Genomic DNA, 25,755 nt, shown 5'->3' with positions numbered 1-25,755 from the left:
GTTATAAAATGTCACATTTATTGCTACATTACTGTTATATACAGGACAGTTCTCAAAATCTACTTTAAAAAAGTTAGGATTATTTAAAAATTCCAAATAATCCAGCCAGCTGTTTTGACACTTGTATAAAATTATTTAAAAAAATGAAAACAATTCATATCTTGAGGCACTCAGAAACACAATTTTATCCTCCAATTGTGATTCATTTCAAAGAACAACGCATTTCCCCACCCCCAAATACTTTATTTTTTTTTTTTTTGCTGGGTTAGGCATATATATATATATATTTACTATATATATAGTTCAAAACTATAATGTGTATCTGATTTAAGAACAAGGATTTCAGCCACTTAAGTACATCTGGATTTACAGGTAGGCAGCATAAACATCAAAAGCAAGGACCATTTTTTTAAAGGCCAAAAACCAAAACCAAAAACAACCCAAAACTTTCTACGGGGTTAAAAATAAACAACTTCCGCAGGCATCTCCCATCTGCTCTCCCACCCCCCATCCTACAAAAATATATAGAAAGAGCAACCCAGTAATGCTTTGTTTCCCCAACGAGCTGGAGCCCTCCGTAGAAAATGGGTCATTTCCTGCAGACCGCAAGGTCCAAGCCCGTGGTTGGGGTCATCCCTGCTCCGCTTCACCAGGTGCCTCTTTCTCCTTTCCCCTCTCCTGGCAGATTAACCACCACTAGCAGGAGGCTGCACGGCTTCCCACGGCTCCTTCCCTCCCCGAGAGGCCTCACATTACAAGGTTTGCTCAAAAGCTGGTGGGTTTCAAGTGATTTGGGAAGACGTGGCACCGGGAAGGGGGAACCGTGGTGTCCCCAGCTTGCCGCTGCGGGAGCTGCCGTGGGGAGCTCCGCAGCTCCCCAGGGCGCAGCCCAGGGATGCAGGGCACAGGGACGCTCTTCGACAAAAGGCCTCGGTACCCGGGACACCCCATTTTGAAGCACAAACCCCTTTGCTCTCCCGTACTGATGCCCGCAGCTGCACCGTGCCAAGATGTAACAGGGCGCAAGTTTTATTCCCTCTCCTTCAAACACAGCGGATGCTTGGCTGTACCAGGGTGGGTACTGCAAGACCTGAGGAGCAAGAGATGTATAAAAGCAGAGGAACAGAAATACCGGCATGGAGATCCATGGCAGGGCTGCCTCTTACCTCGGAGGGTGGGATGCAAGATGGACACAGAAGTTTTGGCAGAAAGGATGCCTGCGACCTGCACAGCCCTCCTAACCAAAGACCACCTCCACGCTCGGCTCATGCGCGAGTCCCACAGGCAAAGGCACTGCAGCTGCTGGCTCTCCAGAAGCGGTGAATCGCCCTGAAGATCAAACCTCTGCACAGAGCACCGGGTCCCCCCCACGCCTGCCCCAGGGCAGCTGGGCAGGGAGAAGCAGCCGTGCCGCAGGACCAACCTGCAGCATCCACCTCCCAGATCTTCCTGCCTCCACCCCAGCAGATGGGCAGCTGGTGGCACGGTTCTGCCCCACTGCGAAGAAACCCGTGGTGGCTGCGCAGGAAGGGAAACAGCTTGGAGGTGATGGCTGGAGGGACTGGGGAGCGCAGGAGGAAGGAGAAAACACCTTCAGGCTTGAGGCAGTTGAAGGAAGACCAGCCAAGCCAAGCCTAAGGCTCAGGCGTTAGCAGAGCAGCCCCATAGAGCCAGGCAGCGACAAGGTGGGAGACAGCTTCTCCATTCAGGGGTACTGGGGAAGATGGTGCAAGACGAAGGATGCTGCAGTGAGCTGCCAAGCATCGAGCAGAAGGCACAGGAGGGTGAAGGCTGCGTGGAGAAGCCCTAGGGCCAGGCCTTGCCCCCTCCAATTTGGTCCTCAGCTCCTGCAGCATGAGTTGGAGGGGGTGTTCCTACGGTCTCACCCCTCGCCTACCCCCTCCCCGGCTCCAGGGCACAGATCTTGAGATGCTTTTGGAGCTGCTAGAAATGAAGCTGGACCCTGAGAGCAGCAGGGAGCGCAAACTCAGCAGTCATGGACAAGAACAGAGAGAATGGGCTGGGATAGGATCTGGAGAGCCCCGGGGAGAGGAGAGAGGGGTTGCATAGGATTTAACAGGGCAAAGACCTTGTGCAAGCTTGTGGTACAAAAAACAGGTCTTGCTATTGCTGGTGTCGAGCAGGAACAGGGGAATCCAGTGGCCACGGCTTGCTCCAGGTTAGCCAGCACTGCACCGCGGGGGCTGATGGCTTGTCCTGGCCCATCTCCACTACTAGGTTTGCTTCACCTCCCCATTCTCAGTGGTTTTCTAAAACCCCAGGCCAGGGGCTTGCTGAAACTGGAGCTGGCCCAGTCACCAGCATAGCACACAGCAGGGCCTGCTAGAGGACCACAGGCCCCACTGGCACAGAAGTTGGCAGCCTCCCCATGGGAGCAAAGCTCAGGGATGCAGGGGACTGGAGTTTTCCAAAGGCTCCTGTTTCTCAAGGCCCCCCCCGCCTGCCGAGGGAGAGAACGCGCGGAATCGCCCAGCAAGGTCCCAGGGCCCAAAGCCTCTGCTGGCTTCAGTGGGTACACGCGTGAGACGCAAACAACCTTTGAGAGCGGCTTCTGCACTGAACCTGAAATTGCAGACTCCTGGGGAAATCCCAGCCTGATTCTGTCCTTCCTGTTCAATCGCTACCAGGCAGCGAGTGCAAAACCTCTAGGAAACCGGCCCATCACCGACACGCGGGCTAGGTGAAAAAGCTGTTCGCTGAAGTCACAGCTGGGGAGGTTTCACATCACACTTCCGCATTTCTCCGCTACAGAGGGCAAAAACCCCAACTGCAAACCAGCCAGACCCTTGGCCCTGGAGCGACGGTGCACAGGGAAGGGGCAGCAAGTCGACCCCACCGCGTGGAGCGGCCACGGACCTGCTCCCAACAGCCAGATGCAGGATCTTGGGGTGCCCAGCTAACTCGACTGCCCCGATTCCTGCAAACCGTCTGCCCAGGCACTGCCTGCACCCCTTGCTCCCAGCCTGGAGCTCAGTGCAGACAGGAAGGGCACGGACTGGGATCCAGATGTCCCAGGTCCTGTCCCTCCTGCCCACACAGCTCCGTAGGATACCAGCACAAGCTGTAAAAGCAGGGGAGCAGAGAGCCCGAGGAGATGTTGGCAAAGAGCTGGAGCTGAACTCAAACAAGGCTGTGAGTAGGTCTGACTGGCGGGTCACAGGCAGGGGGGGGACTGTGAAACCAGGGGTTAACTGGAATTTTGCTCCCCGGGGTGAGCTGGCAGCGGCTGCGGGGTTGAGAGCAGGAGCAGGCAGACTGCCACCACCTCGCATCGACGCCGAGCGCCGTCCCTACGAGACCATAAAGGTGCAGTCTCTGGGAGGCTGCAGCTGTTTTGCTCTAGGGCGAAAGCAGGTGAAGGAGAAAGAACAAAAATCTGCAATTTTTACTGTTAATAAACTGGATTCCAAACACTCCCCAGCACCTGGTGGCATGCACAGCTCTCAGGCAGGATGTGCAGGGAGGCAGGGGACTGCTTGAGGGGGAGAAAAGAGGAGGTCCCTTGGCCTAGGGACCCAAGGACTGCACCCCAGCGGCTGGCCCTGCCACACAAGAAGCGTCCCATGGCAGCTGTGTGCCTGGAACCCCAGTTCTGCTGTCTGACCACGATGCAGCCCAGTTACTGCAGCCTGGGAAAAGAGAAACTAGAAAATGCACACGGGTGGCCTCTCCCCTAATTCCCGATCTGATGAAGGAAGCTTTGAGGGTGCTCTGTGGGCCCCAACGCTGAGGGGCACACAGCCCAGGAGAACCCATGCATGCAAAGCTGAAAGAGGAAGCAGAAAACTGAATGCCAGCCTGCAGCTTGTCACCCACCTGTGACACCTCTCTGTGCAGGACCACTGGCGCGAGGGACGTGCAGACAGGCAGAGAAGCAAGTTTGGGGAGAAAAGCGATCTGTAAGATCACACATTCCAATGCCAGCAGAGCCGTGGGCTGGGGAGGGCGCAGCCCCATGCCCTCTCTGACCATGACACCTAAAGACAAGAGTTTCATTGAAACAGGCTGGAATTTCAGGGCTGGCCTGGTGGTATTTTGGGGACAGCACCTGACAGTGCTTATTTTTAGAAAAGCCACTTTCCCTGGCAGGTTACAGGCACCACATCCACACTGAGCCCAACACATGGGCACACCAAAGTAGTTTTTCCTTGCCGTTCTCCGCAATTGCTCCCTATGCACCCGGAGAGCGGAGATGCCACCGAGGCTGTGCTAGGCTGGTGCAGGTAGCAAGCGGGACAGCACAGTAAGCAGCCTGCGCCATCGAGACATTGCGCTTTCCTGCTGGAGGAACCAAGATCTCCTCCAAACCCTGGCACCGGGGGTTTATGCTCAAGGAAGGACCTTCATCCAAGCCTTGCCAAGGAAGTTAGCTGGTTTTGCTGTCAAGAAAACGGCATCTAAACCACCTAAATGCAGATGAAAAGCTCCATCTCTGTGGCAATGCCTGGTGGTTTGTGGAAGATGGGAAAGGCTCCGTCTCATCACGAGTCCCCCCTGGCCTGAAAAGCATCAGCCAGGACTTGGAGGGGATGAAGGAGTTCAGCAAAATTTTGAACAAATCATAAATCTTCTCAAATTTCCAATTTTGTTGAGTTTCTGGATTTTTCTTGACTACAATCTCTTTTCTTTAAATCCAGTTGTACGTGACTGCCACCTCAAATTCTTGTGCAAAATCAAAGAGTTGGGGAAGCACTTTTTAGGGTTTTTTTGTACGGTTTTGAGCTTGCCAGGGCTGGGACATTGCTCCATCCCTCCCCGGTCCTGGGGCAGTGGCAGCGAGCCAGCAGAAAACGCAGAGCAGCGAGCGCCCTGCCGGCCCCAGCACCGTCCTGCTGACGGGGCAGAAACACTTGCGGGATGAAGCAGCCTCTTACAGGCTGCAGAAAGCAGCCGATGAGTCCCAAATTCCTACCCCAGAGCACAAATCAAGGCTGTCTGAGCCTCCGGACCTGGCTGGTGGGCTACAGAGAGGCACTGTCCCCTCCCTGCATGGTTTACCATCCCCAAACTGAACTCCAGCATCTGAAGCACAACCCAACCCGGCAGGATGCTTCAGGAAGACACGGCTTTTGCTGCAAGGGAGCTGCTCCACGGGGGAAAAGCTGTCACACAAGCAGGAAAACCTCATCCATCTCATGCTGCCCAGTGCTTAAGCAGGCAGAAGAACCCAAGGGAGGGAAGAGTGTTGTAAGCTGATGAGCTAATTAGGCTGAAACATGTCTGTTGACACAGGCGAGAAGAACACGTGTTCCTGGGCTGCAGGGATCACAGCCACCGGCCTTTCCCAGCCTTCCCGGGGACAGAGCTGGAGGCTGCTGTGGTCTCAGGTCTCCCCACACAGAAGCAATGGCGGGAGCAGCGGGCTGTGGGCAGGGAAAGCCAGGAGCACCTGAAAGCCTCGGAGCTATGGTTGGACCCTGCAGAGTCCTGGGGCGGTGCCGGTGCCAGGGGCAGCAGGGAGAGATGGTCTCACATTGCTCCGGCACTTGTAAGTGGCTCCTCTCTGAGATGCTACAGGGGCTGAGCCCACGGTACCCGGGTGTAGGTGGGAGATGAGCAATGTCCTGAGCATTTCCCGCAGGCTTTGCTGGAGCACAAAGCATAGCTACGAGCACAGAGGAGCACCAGGAGGTTATGCCAAAGCCTGGGGTTGCTACGAAGTGCCACAGGACCTAATCCCGTTTGACAGTCCTCCCCTTTCCCTGTGCCAAAACAATACAGCTTCCCCAGGAGCACAGGCCAGAGAAGTAGAGAGGAGAGATGGACCCTGCTGCCAGGCGTCCCACCATACTCGCTGTCCCCAAGTCCCCCCCAGGCCAGCACCCATGCCCCATGAACCATCCTGCCTGATTGGGCTCTGCCAGGCAGATCCGGGCAGCAGCCGGCCCCAGTCTGAGAGCATTACAGACACCGCTGAGATGGGATTTAACATCCCCCTGGGGAGCTGACCCTGGGGTCTGCCTGCAGAGCTGGGAAGAACCGGGCACAAAATGTTTCAGAAGGGGAAGGAGAGGGAAGAAACCAGAATAAATTCCGGTGGACGCTCTTCCATTGCCAACTCCAGAATGGCTACCACAGCTCAGCACCTCTGAGCACCTCTTCATTTGCTCTCACACCTCCGGGGCACCCTGCCACGCGGCGGGGCTGCTGGGGTCTTCCTCCCGCTGAGCACACCGGAGCAGTCTGGAGTGACACTGGGAAGCCCTCCAAGTGAGGGGATCATTGGCCCAGCTTGGCTGCTGGAGCATCTCGCGCAGGACGGGTGCTCGCTGCTCCCCTCCTTTCCGGCACGGAGAGAGAAGCCCATGTGCAGGTGACAGCGGCCACTCTGCATCCCCATGGCAAGCTGGGTGGCATATGCCAAGCTGAGTTTTGGCTCCAAGGATGCTTTGGAGATATGACAGCAGGTGAAGGCAGGGTGTGAAACCACCCCTCTCCCCAAGCCTGCGGCGTTTTGCACTTCCGATGGTGGTGACTCCAGCGTGGGGAGAAGCTGCGTGGAGACATGGATCCTGCTGCCGGTCGTGGCTTGCTGAGGGCTGGAGCAAGCACACATGCCGGGGAGCTGCTCCCCTTCCTGCCACCTTGGGCTCTGCTGCCTGCCGCCAGCATCCATGGGTCCGTCTGCTGCAAGGGCGCCGAGCACGGTGTCCCGCTGCTGCCTTTGCTCTGTCTGCCTCTGCCTCTTCCCAGTCCTCCAGCTTTGTTCAGTTCGTCTTTGTTCAACACTGCCCCTGGAAGCGCCTCTGACTGCGGGCGTTTGCTCAGACGCGGGGGCAAGAGGCGCTTTCCTCCGCCCTGGGCTTTCCTCTTGCATCCATGTTGCTCCTTTGCTTACCTTGAAAGCGCCCTAGGCCCTCGGTTCTCTTCCACCCCCCAAGGCCTGCTCTCTCCCGGCAGCTCGTCCTGGACAATTGCGGGCCACCTCCTCTCCCAGGCGGGACCGCGGCCTCCGGGATCCTCCAGGAGTAAAGCAAATCTTGCAGAGACCCTTGATGGACCTCGGTCACCTCCCGGGAGGAGCGGGAGCACCGCTGAGGGATACTGCTGCAGCTTGCTTTGCTGTTTAACTTCCTTTTTCCAAATCAGAAGTGGCCAAAGCAAAGAGATGGTGAATTCAGCACATGAGTTTGTTTTTTTATAATGGAAGGTACAAGCCAGGCGAGGAAGAACATCCCCTCGCTGTGGCTACATTCGCTTTTAGTGGCTTTCAGAGCCGAATCTGAGAATTCCTCTCTTTATATCCAGTCTCTCTTAATACAATTTTAATATTCTGGTTGATCCTAAAGATGCAACGTTAACTATAGAAACAGCAGCAGAAAAGCGTGGGGTACAAGACATTTTTTTTATACAAAAAAAAATTCTTTTCGTTGCTTACAAAACATATGCAAAAGAAGCTAAAAAAACCAAAAGGCATTGCTATTTGTTCTACATAAAAAATCTCATAACTAATGTTCTTTTTTTTTAAAAAAGAAATATCAAGCTTAGGCACAATTTTGCTGCTGGCTGCTTGTGAACAAGCCAAGAGAACAGGCCACCCCCTCCTAACTGAGTGATATGTATTGACTGTTCCGCACTTTATACTTAAGGCAATTTTTTGTTTTCGTTTTGTTTTTGACAAAGTGTTTTTTCCACCCCTTACGTCATGCCAGGATCCATCCACGTCTGTCAGTATTAGCAGTACTAAAGTTTATGGTTCAAGAAGGTTGCAGGTCACACCGAGGGTTTTCTTCCTACAGATCTCTGTATCCAGAGGAACAAAAAGATCTAAAAATAAAAAAAAAACCCAAAAGCCTGAAGTGAGAGAAACCCAAATGAGAAATAAAACTCTGCGCATTGCGTGGGGGAGCCACAAGCCCCCCTGCCGCAGCCTTGTCTCCACAGAAGTCAGCCCCGAGGGCTCGATGCGGCTGCAGCGGAGCTGAGACAAGAGCTCGCTATTCTGCAGAAACACTGACTTTGCCTTTTTTTCCCCCAGCGCAGCCCCAGGCACCCACTGGTGCAGGGGACGTCAGGGGACCACGGCCCCTCCATGCGCTCCGGGGTGTGTGGGTGCTACGGGCTGAGGTGTTGCAGCCCCGCAGAGGGGAGCCTCGCTCGTGGGGTCAGCCTCCAACCGACCGCTCCTGGATCTGCTCAATCCCCCACCGACATCCCTGCGCCGCTTGGGCCAAATAGTCTCAGCGGCTACGGGCCAAGCACAGGGTTCCCTTAAAAACAGGGACAGCCCAGCAGAGCCTGCGCCTGCCACAGTCTCACTGAGGGTATTTTGCTCTCACATCTCACTCTTGGCATTTCTGGGACCTGCCCGTTCCCTCCCATAGGGCCACTGGGCAAAGGAGTTGCTGGTTTCCAGTAGCCAACTGGGGCAGGGTTGGGAGGCGCAGAGCAGAGCTGAGCTCACTCAGGGTGGTGAGAGCACCGAAACCCTCCATCCCGGCTATGGGGCTGCACCTCTCCTGTGGGGCAGAGGCTCCGAGTGTCCACGGATGAGCAGACAACATGCATGTGCAAGTCATTTACTTAAGGGGAATTAAGAAGGACGTTGGCTGGTGCAGAACGAGCGGGGCTGAGCTGCCAAAGCAGAGCAGTGCGCGTCGGCAGCGGGTTGGACCCGCGGCGGGGTGCTGGGATCATGGGGCGGGGGATGATACCTTTACATGTGTCCAACAGGGTTGTGACCATCTCCTAGACCGGGATGTGAAGCTGAAAGTGTCATCTGGGGATCGCCTACTACTCCGGACACTTTCTCCTCTTCCCGACGCTTCAAGCAGGCTGCTTTAGGGTTCAGATTGCGCTCTATGCCAAAAACAGCAAGGGAGGGAGGGAAGCAACCTCAGTTTGGGCAACAGCATCGCGCACGGCAGCAGTATCCGAAAGAGAGAGTGAGGACAGAGTCCCAGGACAGACATACAGGACCATGCGAGGAAACAACGTCAGTGCAAGCTGCTCTTTGCCTGCCGCTCCTTGCAGTGGCTGCAGTAACTTGGCCGGACCCCTGCTAGAGCAAAACCCCATGCCCGGCTGAAACACCATGCCAATTTAAACATGTGCTTGCTTACAGAAAACCCCAAGAGCCTCAGCCAGCTCTCGGAGTTGAGGCCTGAGTTTTCCAAAGCTGCTTAATGGGATCCAGGTGCCAAATTCCCATTAAGCATGAGGGGAGACGAACAGAGCGGCCTCGAATCCACCTCAGGCTGAGGCTTTGGAAAGCTCAGCCTGCCACGTGGTGCACCCGAGGGTGCCGCTGGAGATGCAAACACACAACCTCGCACCGAAAGCAGGAGTCACAACAGAGATGCCCGCACACGCAGAGATGTGGGGGGAAAGAAAGGCCCCGAAATGCACCTGCCAGCTGTTACCATACCTCGTACTTGCTGCTCCAGGCCCAGAATGACCTGCACCGCTTGCTGTAGGATGATCAGTTTGGTCTGTGCTTTGTCCGTTTTTAAGTGCATCTGACACATGCGTCCCAGTTCTTTAAAGGCCTCGTTAATGTCCCGCACACGCACCCTTTCCCTGGCGTTATTGGCCATTCTCCTCTCCCGGTCCCTCAGATCTTTGTCCTCCAGTGACAAGGCCTCGTCTGTACTGCTGGGTTCATAGCACCACAGGGATTAGTCAGGGGGGTGGTACCAAGGGGGGGGCTATACGTTGCCGTGCTGGTAGTGCTTCTGGTGTCCACTGGAAACGGCTCAAACAGCCTCACTTTGCAAAGCCAATTCGTCTCGGGCGCTTCCTAGAGCGGCCCGGGCTATTCGGGCTGCATGTCACCTCTGCGAGCCACGTGAAGGTGCTGCCAGCACGGGGCCGGGCTCCCGCGGGGCTGGAGGGTGCTGCCGGGGGCAAGGGTGGGTAGTGGATGCAGTATCGACACCGACACCTTCTCCTCTCTGCAAAATTTTGCTTTCCTGTTCATTTTCAACTGAAAACTAAAAGTTCAGGGCGGGTCTCAGCCAAAAACATCAGGCTTGTCCCCCCGGGGAAAGACTTTCTGGCAGAAAGCAAATCCCTCTTTGTACGATTTCCTTCAAAAATCCCATCTGCAGCAAAATCCTCCCAGTGAAGGCGTTTCGGGCAGCCGTGCCGCAGCAGCGCGGGGCTGCCTGGCCTGGCACCCTCTTACAGGTGGGGGACAGCACCAGGGGCAGGAGCCAAGTGCCCCCGGCTGCTGCTGAGGGTCAGTCTCGGATGCAGACACTGAATCCATGTCTTTCAACGCAGCCAAAATCACTCCAAAAGGGGGTGATTTTCTTTTCCAGGCATGGTCAGGTGCTTTGGGAGAGCCTCCACCACTGGCAGCACCCTGGGGGTGCCCGAAACAGGCAGGGACAGGGGGGAAGGCAGAGTCGTGCTGGCAGCATCTTAAACCATGGCCTCGCCTGCAGCCCGTCCCCTCCAAACCCCCAATTTACTGTACAGACGACCTTCTCCCCCAGAGCAAAAATTCTTGCAGGAAAGACACCTATCTGAGGAGGGTCCTTGGGTGAGACCTGGCACTGGGACAGACTGTGGCCTTCGGCTCCAGGGGAGCCACACAGGGATAAGCCTTCACCGAAGAGGGGCCGCAGAGTCAGAGCCTTCCTGGGTGCGCTGGGGGTCTGGAGAGCCTCCAGACGGTGCCTGACCACGTGGAGGGGGAGCAAGGGCTCTCCAGGCAAGCCTTTGCCTGTGTGGGACACAGGGTTGCCCACTGTCCCTGCCTGCATCCTCTCCTTGCTGCCTTGTCCCTGCTCGTGTCCCCTCCTCACTGCCTCAGTGCCCCAGCCGGCACTGCCACCATCTCTCCAGCACGCCCGGGATGGCCAGGGGGAACGGAGCCACCAGCCGCCCCGGCACCCGAGCCCACCTGCGGCAGGAACCTAGCTCGTTCCTCCCAACACATGCCGGCAGCCACGGTTCCTGGCTGGTGGCTCCCCCCAGCAGGGACTCAGCTCTGGCAGCGCCTTGCACGCCACAGCCGGGCAGGATGGAGCCGTCTCCCCACCGCCGGCAAGTGCTGCTGGCGGTTTGCATGGCCACGCAGTGCCTTGGCTGCCTTGTGCCCTGCTGAAAGGGGGCACTGACCTGCCTGCCTGACCCCCCACAATGCCCCCCAGTCTTCTCCTTTCCCTTCCTGCCCCGTTAGCTGCCGACGGCAGCAGGAGCGTCCTGGCAGTCCTGGCTGGGCACGCGGGGACCCGATGGCTCTGCAGGAGGGGACGTGGGGGACAGCTTCTCTCCTGCAAAGCAGCCCGAAGGCCAAACTCGCCAGACAAGGGACACCCTAGCTGGCTGCGCTAACGCCTGCTGACAGCAGCACATAGGGCTCGGCTTGCTTCCCCGGCTGCGCCCAAGAAGGGTTTAAAAAGGGACAAGCGTGGGAGACCAAAGTGAACACGGTGCCAACTCTGTCTAGCCCCTGCCCCCCACCGCCCCTCGGCTCCTGCCTCGATCCGCAAGCAGCAAGTACAAGGTAGAGAGTGGGACCACCGAGAGGTCACGGCTGGGGACTGTCTGTAGGAGATCGGAAAGAACAGAACCAAAAAATAAAAACTTGAAATAAAAAATAAAAAGGAAGGGGAAATTAAAAAAGAGACAGGAAAAAATATACATGTTATGAAAGGCAAAAAACTACAAACTGAAGAGAGGCACAAAGGACTCCAACATCAATGCAACAGCAGAGGCCAGCAGAGAGGAGCACAGCCAGGCACAAACCACCGATGCATGTTACAACAACCTCTGCAGAGAGAAAGGGGGTTAACCTGCCACGGCACCCCGCGCAGCGGGGCCAGGGAGTGGGAGCATGCACTGCGGGATGCAGGAACAAAGCAGCAAAGTCCTCCGGAGCGGGAAGCCAAGCCCTCCGCTTCCCCTCCCACCGGGACGCAGCACCCGGGGCAAGCACGGGTGGCTGAGACGGGCGCACACGTGCACGGGAAGGGAGCGAGCGTGCCCCGGCGAGGGGGAGAGCCTGCGCGTGCCTGCCTGCAGCTTCAGGCTCTGCTAGGGATGCACAGTGCTCCCAGCTTACGTTGGAGACCAGTTTGTGCAGGCAGCGAGGGCTGCCCAACCCTGGGCTCAGTGTCTCCATCCCGCTGCCCCTCGCACAGCTCCAGCCATCCCCAGGGGTTTGCCGGGTGCCCGCAAACCCGGGGCGCGGTGGTGGGGACAGGAGTGCAGAGCCCCGTGCCAGGCGGGCAGGGAGGACGGGGCATCGCTCACTGCTGCTGCGGCCGCGGGCAGGGATGGGCTCTGTGCTTGGAGCAACCATCGGAGAGACGTCAGATCTGGGCCCCCTCTGGGATGTTTGCTGGTTTTTTTTGGTTTTTTTTTTTCATTTTGCTGGCCAAGCAGCTGAGCAAAACACCTGGCTGCAGGAAAGCGAGGACGGCGCAGATGCCCCTTGGGGACTGGCATGCAGCACACGCAGTGGCAGTGGGGAACAAAAGAGAGAACAACAGGGATGCAAAAAAGGAAAGAAAAAAAAAGAAAAAAAAAAAAAGGACATCAACAGCCTTAGGAACCCAAGGCCACAGGGGAGAGAGACAGTGCGAGGCACCACAGCACATGTCACAGGAGACAGACAGACAGACAGCCCCGTGCCGATCAGATACGTAAAATATCACCACTCCGGGACCCTCACTGACCTCTAACTTGTTGCTCCAGGTTCAGTATGACTGATACGGCCTGGTGTAGGATTAGCAGTTTGGTCTGTGGTTTTTCGCTGTTTAGGTGGAGTTGGCACATGCGTCCGAGCTCTTTAAAGGCCTCGTTGATGTCACGGACCCGCAGGCGCTCACGGGCATTATTGGCGACCCTCCTTTCTCTCTCTCTCTCGGCTTTTTGCTCTGGGGGAAGAAGATCGTCCTCCTCATCCTCATCTTGACTAATGGTTTAAAATAAGAACGAGACAGGGACATTCCTCGCGTGCACTCTCAGCACTGGTCAACTCACAGAAAAGACACACACGTCGAGGCACCGAGACGCCAAGCCCCGCGCGTGGCCCCGTGAGCCGGGGCACTGCGCCCCGCGTGCCCCCGCTGGGACCTGCTGGCCCGGTGCCCCGCGCTGAGACACCGGGACACGCAGTGACTTTGGAGAGAAACAATTAAGGCTCTTCTTCTGCCTCTTTTTTTTGTTTGTTTTTAAACAACAAAGAAAGAAACCACAACAATGCAATTAAGGCCTGAGCTTGTTGCCGGGAGGTTGCAGGGTGGCCCGGAGAAGGTGTGGGGGCCAACACTGGTGTCCCGAGTTGGCGTTTTGGGAAGATGCAGCCTTCTGCCTCCAGGGCAGGAGGTGGCTGCAGTCTGGCAGGAGCGGGGCTGGCACTGCCCCTCCGGGCAGCATCACCCTGGCGAGGTCTCCGAGCCGATGGCGAGGTTGCAAACAAGCCAGCGCGCTGGAAGGACTCTGCCTGATCTGCTGCCACGTATCCGGCTGGATGTGACAGAGGATACAGGAGCCCGAAGCAGACAATGGAGACAACCCGAAGTAGGGAGGAGGTCAAAACCTTCCCTGCCCCTGGCCGAGGGGAGCTGAGCGCTCGGTCCCTTCCGTGCACGGCCACAAGCAACGCCCCGAGCGACCACGCAGGCGGGTGCAGCTCATGTGGACAAGGCGCGAGGCCTCTGCTTTACGAGCACGAGGAAACCCTGTGGCCACGGGGGCGGGAGCCAGCAGGAGAGGGCAGCAGGGACCCTTCCCCAGCACGGGCCAAAGCGGCCGGCTGCAGGGAAGCAGCGGGAGCCTGGGCTGTGCCGCCTGTGTGCGAGGACGGACAAGGCTCCCGCGGTGGGCAGGGGCTGGTGGGTCTGCGCTGCAGGACGACCCCCGGCCTCACCGGGCTGAGCCCAGTGCCCGGTGGGTCACCGTGGCCGTACCCCAGCCCATACACCCCCAGCCTGGTAACAGAGTAAGTGAAGGGAGAGACCTGTTCAAAGAGCACCTTGTTCTGTTCCGGGAGGGTTTCAGCTCCTTCTTCTCCTCTTCCGAATTATCTGCCACCGACGTGTTCTCTTCGTCCTCCTTCTCTTCCCTCTTTATTTCACTGGTTCCCGAAGAGACGCTGCTTCGCCCCAGCCCCCCTGACAAGCCTGCTGAGGAAGCAGAGCCACAGAGGTTAGAGGGGCCTGACCCACATGGAAGGCTGGGGGGTCCCCAGGCTCCTGCTGCTCTGCATTGCCAGCACGTGGCATCCCAGACTCATCCTGCATCGCTGGTCTGCAGCAAGAGGAGCTGGAGGGGTGCCGGCTCTGCCCTGCCACCACTTCCCGTTCTTCTCCCCCCACCTCCCAGGCCCTCCAGAGTCAGATCCCAACCTCCCCGGGGCAGAGCAGGGCCCGGGGGCATTGTGCACCCACAGCTGGCAGGAGGGACGGGAAGATGGAGGTCAAACCTCTGGAAAAGGCTCAAGGTAGAAACTGCCCTGCGGATGCTGCAAGGAAGCACCGGCCTTGCAAGAGCACCCGTCTCCCCTCAGGCTGCTGCTGCACGGGGCTGGACCTAAAGGGTGACCCGAATCACCCCCACAGCAGGAGAGCCTCAAGCGTGCACGTGTGCAGAGCTGCCTTACCGCTGTACGTGTCTTGCTGCCTGTTGAGGTCAGGGAGTGAGCTGGGCTGTGACGGAAGTGTGACATGGTTGTGGAGCATGCTGGGGTTGCTGGACAACCCATCTTCGGGGTGACCTCCTCCCACCTACAGCAGAACAAGCAGAGCAAGCCTTGATGGGGGGAAGTGTCACGGCCAGCGGGCATGGGCACAGAGTCACCCCGAGCACAGCCGCAGGGCTCCACAGACCAGGCTGAGGTGCAGCCGCGTGCCCTCCTCACATACTGCCACCACCCCGAGCGCGGGCATGCAGGAGGGGAGAGCCAAACTGCTCCAGCACCAGCTCTCCTCTGGGGACCATGGCAGGGGCACTGCAGAAAGCAGCTCCCTGCCCTGCACAATCAGCTGGACCAAGCAGAAAGCCCCCATCAGTGCTGTCTCCCCCCACCATGGAAAAGCCTCTCTCCGCCGGGATGAAAGGCTAGCACGCTGGAGAGGACACCCTGCCCGGGCTGCACGTGTCCTGTCTCCATCAAGCACCAACGTTTCTGCAACCTCCCCAGTGCCACCAGAGCAAGGGACATCCCAGCAGCGTGAACTTCGCTCTGAAGGTCCCGGACGCAAAGGGCGAGGGTTAGGCAGCCTTTCTGAGCCTGCAACCCCCGAGGCTGCACTACGCCGGCTAGGGACCGGCAGGACAGAGCCAGCCCTGCTGCAAACACTCTCGTTTCTGCAGCTGGCAGCAGTTTGCAACAGAAGACGCACATATGATTCATCACTTAGTAGCAGAGTCTGGGGAGCTCGGAAGGGAAGCACGTCTGGTTCTCTAGAGAGACTGGAGACGCGTTACTGTTTGCTGCAGCAGGTAACCAGCCCTGCTGCCAAAATCGTGCTCCTATGGTCACCAGCCTCTGGACAAGGGGGGACCCTGGTGACCTAGAACGGGACCCCAGCGTCCGTGTGCTCAGGGCACCCGGGGCCTGTCGCGCTCCCTGGAGCCTGAATAAGCCATCGCACATCAGCGTTCCCCGTGTGCACAGAAGGATGCGGTGCCTGCTTGAACGGTTTGGAGCAGAGAAGTTCTGGTGACACCTGGCTCTCTATACCCATGGTCCTGCCCAGCACCGGATCCCCCTCCTCCTTCTCCCTGCATCCCCCGGGAATGGCTTGAAGCTGTTTTGAGGGATTTCCATGCACATTGCAGGGAAAGAAGAAGAGCTTTCACCACCTCTGCCTGCCCCGAGATGGGGCATGAGCAAACTGCATGCAGGGCTTGTGCCTGAGAGCCACCACTGTGCTGAGCGCAGCTTCAACCCCCCCTGCACGAAGACAGCAAGCCACTGCACTTCTGCGCACATCACCCGTTCAAAGCTGTCAACAGCTGACCCAAGCTGGACCACGCTGAGCTACTCTCACGCCAAAGGCAACGTCCCTCTGGATGCCAGGGGACCCCGCGACGTGGGTCGCCGGCGTGTCCCCCCCGTCAGCTGCCACGATGATTCCACACTTACCAGACTCGGGTGCCTGTTCCCCAGGGACATGACCGAGGCGGGGAAGGCCTGGCCCAAGCTACCCATGGTGGCACTGTGGGCCGGCGCCGAGCCCAGTAGCCCGTGCATGTCCCCGTGGTTGCTCGGCATGGCGGCTGTCTGGCCCACGGCGTGATTCCTCAGCACGTGGATGGCTTCGTCCAACCTGTCTTCCATTTTGTTTTGCTTGAAGGACAGGACAGAGAAATAGGTCTGCGTTAACGCCTGTAAAGCCAGCAGCCCGCCGCGGCTCTCTACACTCAGGAATGGCTGGCGCCCATCATGCACCCAGCTACCGCAAGGCAGGTATGGGGAGAAATAACCCCCTGACCACATCAGTACCATCCCCTAAAGGCACAAGGGGTCACGCAAGCCAAACCGCTCAGGAAAGAGAGGCAGAAACCAGACAGAAATCTGTACGGCTGGGCCAGACCCACCGGGATGTGAATGGGCCCTAAAGAGGGGCAGGGTGCAAGGCTGCGCCTCCACCAGCCCCGCTCCGGGCTCAGGGAAACAGGCGCCCAACTCTGCTCAGCTGCTTCCAACCAAACGTCCATCTATCAACTAACCATCTTCCCTCCAGGCCCCAGACGTTTGGGGAAGAGGACTTTACCCAAAACCCCTTTACCGCCGGGTGCACAAGGGATGGAAGAGAAAAGGAGACGGCAGATCTTTCGGCGACACTTACTAAAGTGTGGAGGCTCCCTTCGTAGCTGGGAGATAAGGCACCCTGTCCGCTCGCTCGCGACCACTGGGATGTGCCTGCGAACAAACGGGGAGAGTTTGGGACCGGGCACGGCTGCCGCTAGATGGGGCTGGAAGCTGGGCCACCACGCTGTGCAGGGGCCACCAGGCCACGCATGGCACCCCACGGGCCACCACGGCACCGCAGGGACGGTCACGCTGCCTTCCACGCTGCACGCGGGCGCAGGTTTTTCCCCTGCTCCCCGTCACTGCTCTGCGAGGCTGCGGGGTGCCCGCAGAGGCGTTTCAGCTCAGAGCAGGTGCCTGCCTTATCTCACAGCGACGCTGTGAGGGGTCACGGTCTGATCCCACGTGCCTCCCGCGGAAACCTCTGTTCAACCCCTGCTGCGGGCTCGCCTCTGCTCTGCCTCAGCCGGAAACTGAGCTCAGGCTTTCAGACCTCGAGAGATTTTTAAATTTATATCATCTCAGTGAGCGGGCAGCCTGCGCACACGCTGCGCTCGCTCTGACCCCAGGGGAGCGGCAGGCTGGCGCGTGTACGTCGCTCTGCACCCGGGCACCGAGGAGCCTGGGTGCCAGCTCTGCGGGGCAGGAGCGAGACCTCTCCCACCAGACAGGAGCAGAGACGGGCTTTCATCAGGCACTGAAAATGGTTTTTAACTAGTTGGCTGCTTCCCAGTTCCCACTGGGCTCCTCCCACGGGAGACCAAACCAGGGACAAATTCTCCCAAGACAGGATGCTCAGGGACAGGGTCTGTCTGAATGGCAGGAGCGGGTCCCAGCGGGTGGCAGTGACGCTTTAACTCAAGCATGCAGCGGTGCTACCATGTGGGTCAGGCTCGTGCCTCTGGCAGAGCCACCCGCTAAGAATCCTCTGCAGGGGCAAAGCCAGGGGCAGGCAGAGCTGTTGCCCCCAGGCGCGTGGCGTTTGCCACACTTGGACACTGCTCGGCTCCAAACAGGGGAAAAGCTACAACAGATTAAAGCAGACGGACATGCAACTTCACAGGAGACATTTAAAAAGTATCTTCAAGTTCGCTTGTCCTTCCTCTTCACTCTCCTGCTTTTAAAAATAAATGGGATTTGGCGAGATTGCCAAAAGATGATTTGGCGAGATCCCAAAAGTGTCTTTAATGAGGGTTTGGGGCTGATCTGGGAAGTACGCTGCCTTGGACCTACTGAAAGCAAACCTGACATTCCCCTTTACCCAAAGGGCAACATTTTTCACCTACCTGCAAGCCCCTGAGGGGAGCCGACCGGTGTAGAGGGGTTTGACGAGAAGTTATTGCTAGAGTGATCGGGGGAATAAATCTGGAGCGAGAGAAGCAGGACACGGTCAGCAGCGCCCACCCCTGCGACGCCTCTCCCCCTCCCCAGCAACACCGCCAAGCCCAGATGCAGCGAGGACCACCCGATGGCACCTCCCTTCCCATACCCACACCAGCTCCCAGCCGGCGCGACGGCCCAGCCTGCTAGACCCCCGCAGCTCCCCCGTTAATGCCAGGGTCTCTCTCTGTCCCCGCTGCCGCCGCCCCTGCAGCTACAGCCTCCGCTCTTCAGGTCCCACCTCGAAGGGAAGCGAGAGCCCCAAGAAATCATTGCAGGGTGCAGTGCTGAGCACCCCTCTGCCACCATGCAGAAGCAAAGGCCCCTGCACTGAATGGGACAGAGGCAACCTCAAGCTCTGACAGCCCAGTGGGACCAGTGCCCTCCAGTTTGAATCAGCATATGCAGGGCCAGGACTACTGGGACCTGCAAGTCCTGCTATAAGGGCTGCGTAGGGTCATCTTGCCAAACCGGTAGCAGACTGGGTGGCCGCAGAGCTGTCTCATGGACATGGGTCTGTGGGGCCACCATAACATCCAGTGCCTCAGTTTCCCCATCTGCCAAAAGGTGCTTTTGCACAGCACCAGGAGTCAGGATAGCAGCACACAGAGCAGGGGAAAACCCTGCCCTCAGAAGCTGCTGTGTTTTTGGGGTACATTCACCCAAACTTATCAAAGTGTTCATCTTCCCTGCTGCCTAGAGGGTCCCTATCATAGAGAGGAGGTCCAACGCTGCGACAGGACAGGGACCGGGTCAAGGATCTGCAGAAACTCTTACTGAAGCTAGTGCCTTCCCGAGCGCATCTCCCGAGCTCCCAGCTGTGGTTCCTCTGTTACCTGCCAAGAGAGGACACAGACGTCACTGCCAGGGTGCCAGAAACCCAGCAGGACAAGGCACCCATACAAGACCTTCTCTGGGGTCACCTGCTCCAAGATTGACATTTCCCACTCTTACTGCTTTGCTTGAAAATTAAGTGGCCGACCAGCTCGGAGCAGCCCAGACGAGAGCACACACGCTCCAGCAGCTTTCGTGGGGCTGCAGGAACATTTTTATAAGATGCTGGGTCGAAGGTGTCATGCCATCGACAGTGATCAAATGTCTCTGCTGCAGCACGGACCATTTTCACGGGGCATCTTAAGCCCCTAAAATCACGAACTTGCTTCCCCTCCTCTAAGCGAGGCTTTTACTACAAATCAAGGTCAGGATCCTCATTTGCTGGGGAACACTGAACTCATTTCAGTAGCAGGTTTTATAACAGGTTCAGCAAGGTTAGAGGTTAAAGCACTCAGGGGTTTAACGTGGTATGCAAATGCAGCAAACATTCCTATTCCAGATTTAGACAAAGGGCTTCACACATACCCCCGCTTTCCCTCAAGGCAGATGCAAATCCTTCCCGTAACTCATTTAAGCCATGGCACCTCCAAGAGATAATGTCACAGATCCTGGTCTCCTCCCAGATCCACCAAGTGAGGTGTAAACCCCCAAGCCAGCACCCTGTCCCCCTGCTACAGCCTGCCCAGGTATCCAGCAGCAATAACCTCGCTGCGCCTCTGCCTCCCGCAGTGACTCCATGCACGGGTGACACACAAGGGATAAAGTGTCCGGGTACATCGAACACAGATATCGCAGTCTCAGGCATCAGAGGTTTGCACAAGACTTTGGTTTTCTAGTTAAGCCTCTGCACGGCAGTGGAGCGAGGCGGGTCGTGCTGGGGACCACCGCGCGCCCGGGGGTCGTACGTACCCATCATGCTGTCCGTCCCGCTGATCGGGGGCGTGTGACTGGAGACACCGTACGGCGTGGAGGCAGAGGAAAAGCCAGACACAGAGGGGAGTCCGCCGTTAACCTCTCCTGAATGAAGCTGGTAGTTCTAGCAGAGAGGGGGAGAAGGGTGAGAGGTGCCCGCAAAAGGCTGCCGGGCTTCGGGGTCCGGGCCAGGACCCAGGCCCTTCCTGTCGGCAGCTGCCCCAAGCCGACAGCTACGGGACGAAGTGACGCGCCGCCACCGGCCGGCCGAGCGGACCCCCCCAGCCCACCCGCGGGGCAGCGCGGGGACGCGTTACCATGCGTTCGTGCTGATGTAAACTGTTGAAACCGCTGGACTGCGGGAGCGGGGAGGAGGAGCTGCCCAGCATGGCACCGTAACTCGACTGGCTCATGGCACCCGGAGAACTCCACAGGTCTGGCGAATTATGGAGCCCGTCTGGAAGGAAAACGAGAGCTGAGCGGGCAGAGACACCGGCATGCGTCCCACAGCCCACACAGGGGCAAGTCAGCCCAGGCTGAGGGGCTGCATCTGTCCCCATTGTGTCCTGCCTATGCCGAGCATCACCCGCTGAGCAAATCAGAGCCATTTCGGAGCTGCTTCGTGCACTCCGTCCCCAAGCTCCCTCCATCTCGCATGCTGTGTATGGACATCCCGTTGTCCATAATGGGCCAGGCAGCCCATGCTCTGGCCGGCTTGCAGGACACCGGGGTTGTTAATAACTCACCTGCCATATAAAAGGCTCCGGGATACACAGTGCTGGGAGGTTTCGAGGGAGTATATCCAGCTGGATCCCTGCTGTAGTCGTCACCTGAGTTGGATGGATACACCTGTGGGGCAGGAAAGGGGTTGAAGAGAAGTGCTTGGCCACCCCATGGCCCCACATCCTTCCCATGGGCCACCCCACCCCGCGCAGCTTTGCTTTTATTCATCACAGCAGATACCGGAGTCGGTCTCGCAGCAAAGCTGGGGGGGAACTGAAGCAGCTCAGCCGAAGTCACAGCGGCGGTTCCGAATGGCACGGCTCTGCAGGGGAGGGGCGCAGGGGACGGGGCCGTCACACAGACACGTCCCGTCTGCCTTCCCGTAACAGCGCGGATCCCCACAGCCCCCTCCTGCAGAAGACGCCGGCGCCAGCAGAAGTTTCAACTCTCTGCTCTAGTTCCTTTTTCTGCGGTTATAACTTTTTATGGGTAACCACAAAAGCCATCATTTCTGCGTGCTAACCCCGCGCCCACGGGCATGGGCCGGGCGGTGGCGACGGGGACCGGTGAGGATTCGGGACCTGCTCACCCCTGCGCTGACCCTGCCGTACACCGCTGAGCACAGCCTCTGCTCAATCCCCTCAGGGAAATCAGCCTGTCCCGCTCGAGGGGAAACTGAGGCACCGAGGAAGCTGAGGGCTGAGCAGTCCTTCAAAAGGGATGTCACACGGGAGGGGATGGCTCTCGGATGGCTTTTGGCTGGATTTCTGCAGCACCATTTGGCTACATTATTTAACAGCGTATTAAGCAAAAGAAAAGGCCTTTTTTTTTTTTAAGTTCTAAATGAACCAAACCCACCGCAGAAATCCCTTACCAAAAATCATCTTGTGCCAGTGCAAAAAACATACCTTTTTTTTTTTTCAAGCAGAAATTCAACACGCAAAGAAACTGAAACGCCACTCAAAATTACGTGAGCACTTTTGTCACAGCTTATTTTCATCCCCCATTGATTCATTCTGAAACCGCTAATATTTTTTTTTTAAATACACACGAAAGCAGAGGCGGGTGCAGGGGCCGGGCACGCTCAGCCAGCTCTGCCTGGAAGACACAGCTCTCTTTGGAAAGGAAACCTGCCCCGAGTTTCTCTTTCCCCACACCCAGCCAGCTCCCTCTGACCCCTTGTCCTCACCCAGCAAGAAGGGGCAAAATTGTTCTCTATTTCTGTAACTGCCCAGAACACCAAGAATTTCTCCGGTTTTTTTTGGGGGGGTGTGCAATAGAAAATAGGGGACTTTTTGCTGGGGGAAAAAAAAAAGGTCTGAAAAGCACCAGTGACTGCACTTAAATATATTGCTTCGTTCTCCCCTGGCAGCCCAGGTTCCTGCTTCTTGGAGCAGCTTCCCTCGAAGCAGGGGGGGTTCAGAGCCCCGGGGGCAGCCCCGGCCCCTCGCTGCCCATCGGCTCTTGGGCAGCGGGTGACCCTGTGCGGCAACGGGGAGCTGAAAGCGACTCGTGGGCATCGGCGCTACAGACTGCGACTGGGGAACTGGTAAAATAAAGAAAAAAAAAAAGATATAAAAATAAAATAGAGGGGGGAAGGGAAAAACCTGACAGACGCTGGCAGCTGCCCTTCGTCCCTCGCTCAAAAAAGAAAATTCACGGCGCTTCGCCTTTGTGCGGCATCGCAGGACAGCGTCGGGGCGAAGCGGGCGTGCGGAGCCGCGCGTGGGCAGCGCGTGCGGCTGGGGAGAGCGGGGGAATGGAGGAGGCTGCAAAGAACAAGAATCCAGTAAATTGACTTTTCCTATAATTTGATTAAATAGCGGGAGCTGGGACAGGGAATCGAATGAAGCACGTCTAATAGCCCCGCGCCATCTGCCAGGGGCTGGCACCTGGCCAGCGCGCGAGGCAGCTGTGCGGCAGCGGAGCGGGCGCGGGGGGGGCCGCGGCGAGCTGCAACATCCATTTAATAAATCCAGAGCGAAAATAAGAAGAATAAAATCGCAGGGACGAGCGGACCAGGGTTGCAAAAAGGGGGGAGTTCGCCTTGCTGCGTATCCACCCTGCTCCACCATCCCCGTTCCCCCCATCTCCTGTTGGATCCCGGCGGGCCAGGTTTCACCCCAGGAGTGACCCTGGCCCCTCCAAATCTTTCATTTCCCAGCTCAGCGCAGGAGAGGCTGTGAAAAGCCAACTCCGCTCTTCCCCGCACCGGCCAAGCGAGGAGCATCCCAGCCCTGCCGCACGCGGGGGAGCCGGCCGAGCCGCCGGCCAAGCGCCGCAGGAAACGGTAAATCAGGGCCAGGTCCCCGCTCCCCACCCCGCGCCCCAGCCCTCGCTCCGGCGGCAGCCTCGGGGACCTCCAGGTGAGGTCATTTCCTCCGGTTAAAATTGCCAGCGCGGCGAGAAAGCCGCTTGAAAAGCCCCAGCGCTGGGATTCGCAGGGATTTGTGGTGTTGGTTTTTTTTTTTTCCCCCCCTCCCTGTTTTTCTTGCTTAAATGCATGAACTGGGGTGGGACTTCAGGCAGACTAAAGCTAAACAGAGCGGTGACCAGACTGCGAATTCGCAGGCTGAAACGGCTCCCAGCCACCACACTCGCTGCGGCAACAAAATCCTGCAGGAACCGACTTGCACAAAATCCCTCCCCGGCTTCCTCCGGCAAAGCCAGTTGATGCGCGGTGGGGGCTCGGGGGCCTCATCCAGCCCCAGGTCCCGTGCCCGGACACACCAGCCCACGGGGGAGCGTGGCCATGAGCTCCAACCCCGCTTTCCAGCTCCACGTCACAGGGAGGCTGGAAAGGGCTCCGTGCGCCGGGGGCAGCCCCGGCACGTGCCACCGCCCCAGCCTGTTTCACAAGGACCGACCCCAAAGGGCCGCGGGTTACAAGCACAGGCACCCCTGCGCCCGTCCGCAGCCAGAGCCGCTCCGTCCCCGCCTGGCATCGCCCTTCACATCTCTCTCTAACCATCTCACGCCGCCCAGCGCCTCTTGGTGCCTTTGGCAGAATCGCTCCCCTTTTCAGCCACCCTCAACTATTCCAACCGCTGACCTCTCCGAGTTTTCAAAGCAGCTACGGAATTACAGATTAAAGCACTTTATTTTACTAAGATGCTGATCAACCTATTTATTTTGCACAGGGTCCAGCGATAACACGGGGTGGGCTCCTGCGCAGGCGAGTCAGACAAGAAAGAGCCTTTGATCCGCTGCCTTTGAGGCCGGCAACTCCTTTTGCTCCACACTTCTCTCGCCGCCTCGGTGCCAATTTCTCTCCCCAGGTGTGGAAGTTCAAAAACAAACCAAGAAGCCGGAGGTCACGGCAAAGAGAAGGGCAGCGGAAAGAGGCAGCACCGGCCCGTAGAGCAAAAAAACTGGAGGTTTGCGGTCAAGGGGCAGCCGAGGCGACAGCCAGCACTTTCTGGGCTGGAAAAGCCCGCGTGCAGGTGTCGGCTCAGACACAGGCAAGGGGCTGAGTTTTGGCAAACGCCGAGCGGCTCTTCCTGGGGGAATCGGGACCCTTTAGGACACGCCGGGCAGCCATCCCCATCACCTTTGAAATCTGAGGCCAATAAAGGGCCATTTGTCGGGCGCGATGTTTTCCCCACATGTCGACTGGGGTTTAAAAGCTCTGAATTTCACACAGAAACCCGACGCAGCGATAGGGATTCTGCTTCGAGCAGGTTTTCCCTGTTAAAAACACAGACTCTTGGAGCAACTCAGCACCGTTGACTGGAGCTGGTTTCTGCACGATGTGGGTCCGCAGGAACCCTCCAACACCCTCTTGGGTGTGCGAGCCCACGCCGGCAAGCCCTCGGCACCCTCCTCTCCCGCCATCCTCCCAACATTGGCAGCTCAGGGTCTATTTCTGAAGGCAGAGCCCGGGGTGGAGGTTACAGACCAAGCTTCGCGCTAGCAGGGAAGGAACGCCACAGCACGGGATTCCCCCCACGGGTGGACGCACACAGGTGTGCCCCGGGGAATGGGGGAGCGGGCGCTCACTTCACGTCGCACCAGCGTCAGCTTTGGCAGCGAGCGGCACGACAGGCTCGGGCAGGGGCACGTCTCCAGCGCAGCCCCAGCCCGAGCTCCAGCTCGCCTGCGGGACAGAGCCTGCCCGTCCCCCTGCAAGCACGCAAACGCTCCAGCGAGGAATGCAGCCTCAGCCGCTGCGCAGCCAGACAGCTCCAATATTCCTGCAGGAACCCTCCAGCCAGCTCCAATTAGCTTTCCTGGAGATCCCGTTACTTCTAGCCACAAAGACATTGTTCAGTTTATTCCCCTGCAACAGCCGCGGGAGCATGGCTAACATATTCCTACAGGCTGCTCGGCTTTCTTATAAAACAGCCCAGGCAGCGCGCACACCTGGAGCAGCCCCAGCTGCCTGCCCGCATTACAACTGGGTTGGTTTCCCTTCTGGAGTGAAATCCGATCGCCCCGAATATTACATTTCGCTCGGGCACTCGCGACATAACGTCAAACAGACGAGAGCCAGAGAGGGCAGGAGGCGGTGGGTCTGGGCTCCGGTTGGGGAGGTGCCGCTGCCGGCTGCTCCGTGCGGGGAGCGTCATGGCTCCTTCTCCTGGACTAGTGCCCGGCACTGCAGTTTCACAGCGCTTCCCCATTTCTCCTCCATAGAAAGCTGTAGCAGGGAAAACCCTTCCCCATCCTGCTAAAATCCAAGCCCTCGATGTTTGGGGCGGCTGGACCCGTAAGACCAGCAGCTCTCATGGCAGAGGGAGCAGGGATGCCCACGGGATGGAGGAACAGGGAGGAGATACCTGCGGGGAAAACGCTCCTGCCACTTACCGAGGAGGGGAGTCCAGGAGGCACCTTCCGAACCTTTTTGGGCTGTCCGTCTGGTTTAAAGAAAAGAAGAGAGGATCTAACTTCTGAAGAGGGTTAGCGGGAGGGAAAACAAGCAGCTACAGCTAAAAGTCTCCAGGGACGGAAGGTGCAGGTACAAATAAGGGCTCAGATCCCAAATGCTCCACAGCCAAAGAAGCATCAATAGTGAAAACGCCTGAGGATGAACCTCTCCTCCTCGTCTTGTCTGCACCCTTTGAGGACAGGTTGCACCCACAAACAGAGTTCAAAGGGCAGTCTCCCAAACCACCGCGATAAGGGGTGCTCGCCACGCAGAGAAAGGCTGCGCCTGCTCTCTGGAAGAGACT

General features: G+C 57.8%; 1 protein-coding gene across 11 annotated transcripts in view; it reads right to left on the bottom strand.

Annotated features, from left to right (window-relative positions):
* Positions 1 to 927: 927 nt before the first annotated feature.
* The window catches only part of TCF3 (transcription factor 3), an 81,972-nt gene continuing 57,144 nt past the window's right edge, over positions 928 to 25,755 (bottom strand). For 3 of the 11 annotated variants that reach the window (XM_059831817.1, XM_059831818.1, XM_059831827.1), the window contains 13 exons: positions 25,391 to 25,440; positions 20,608 to 20,710; positions 20,179 to 20,318; positions 19,859 to 19,985; positions 18,893 to 18,951; positions 18,022 to 18,100; positions 16,773 to 16,846; positions 16,067 to 16,270; positions 14,579 to 14,702; positions 13,937 to 14,102; positions 12,651 to 12,889; positions 8,676 to 8,820; positions 928 to 7,788 (listed from right to left, as the gene is read on the bottom strand). In XM_059831817.1, coding sequence (XP_059687800.1) covers positions 8,678 to 8,820; positions 12,651 to 12,889; positions 13,937 to 14,102; positions 14,579 to 14,702; positions 16,067 to 16,270; positions 16,773 to 16,846; positions 18,022 to 18,100; positions 18,893 to 18,951; positions 19,859 to 19,985; positions 20,179 to 20,318; positions 20,608 to 20,710; positions 25,391 to 25,440 — 1,508 coding nt within the window. In that variant the 3' untranslated portion in view covers positions 928 to 7,788; positions 8,676 to 8,677. Of the gene's footprint in view, positions 7,789 to 8,675; positions 8,821 to 9,388; positions 9,616 to 12,650; positions 12,890 to 13,936; positions 14,103 to 14,578; positions 14,703 to 16,066; positions 16,271 to 16,772; positions 16,847 to 18,021; positions 18,101 to 18,892; positions 18,952 to 19,858; positions 19,986 to 20,178; positions 20,319 to 20,607; positions 20,711 to 25,390; positions 25,441 to 25,755 lie in introns of all 11 variants that reach the window. The other 8 variants (XM_059831820.1, XM_059831821.1, XM_059831823.1 and 5 more) reach the window with 8 other exon arrangements.

The sequence above is a fragment of the Gavia stellata genome, chromosome 32, assembly GCF_030936135.1.
Source record: "Gavia stellata isolate bGavSte3 chromosome 32, bGavSte3.hap2, whole genome shotgun sequence".
Lineage (NCBI taxonomy): Eukaryota > Metazoa > Chordata > Aves > Gaviiformes > Gaviidae > Gavia > Gavia stellata.
The sequence above is the reverse complement of the archived record's forward strand: the minus strand, read 5'-3'. Positions and strand labels throughout refer to the sequence as shown.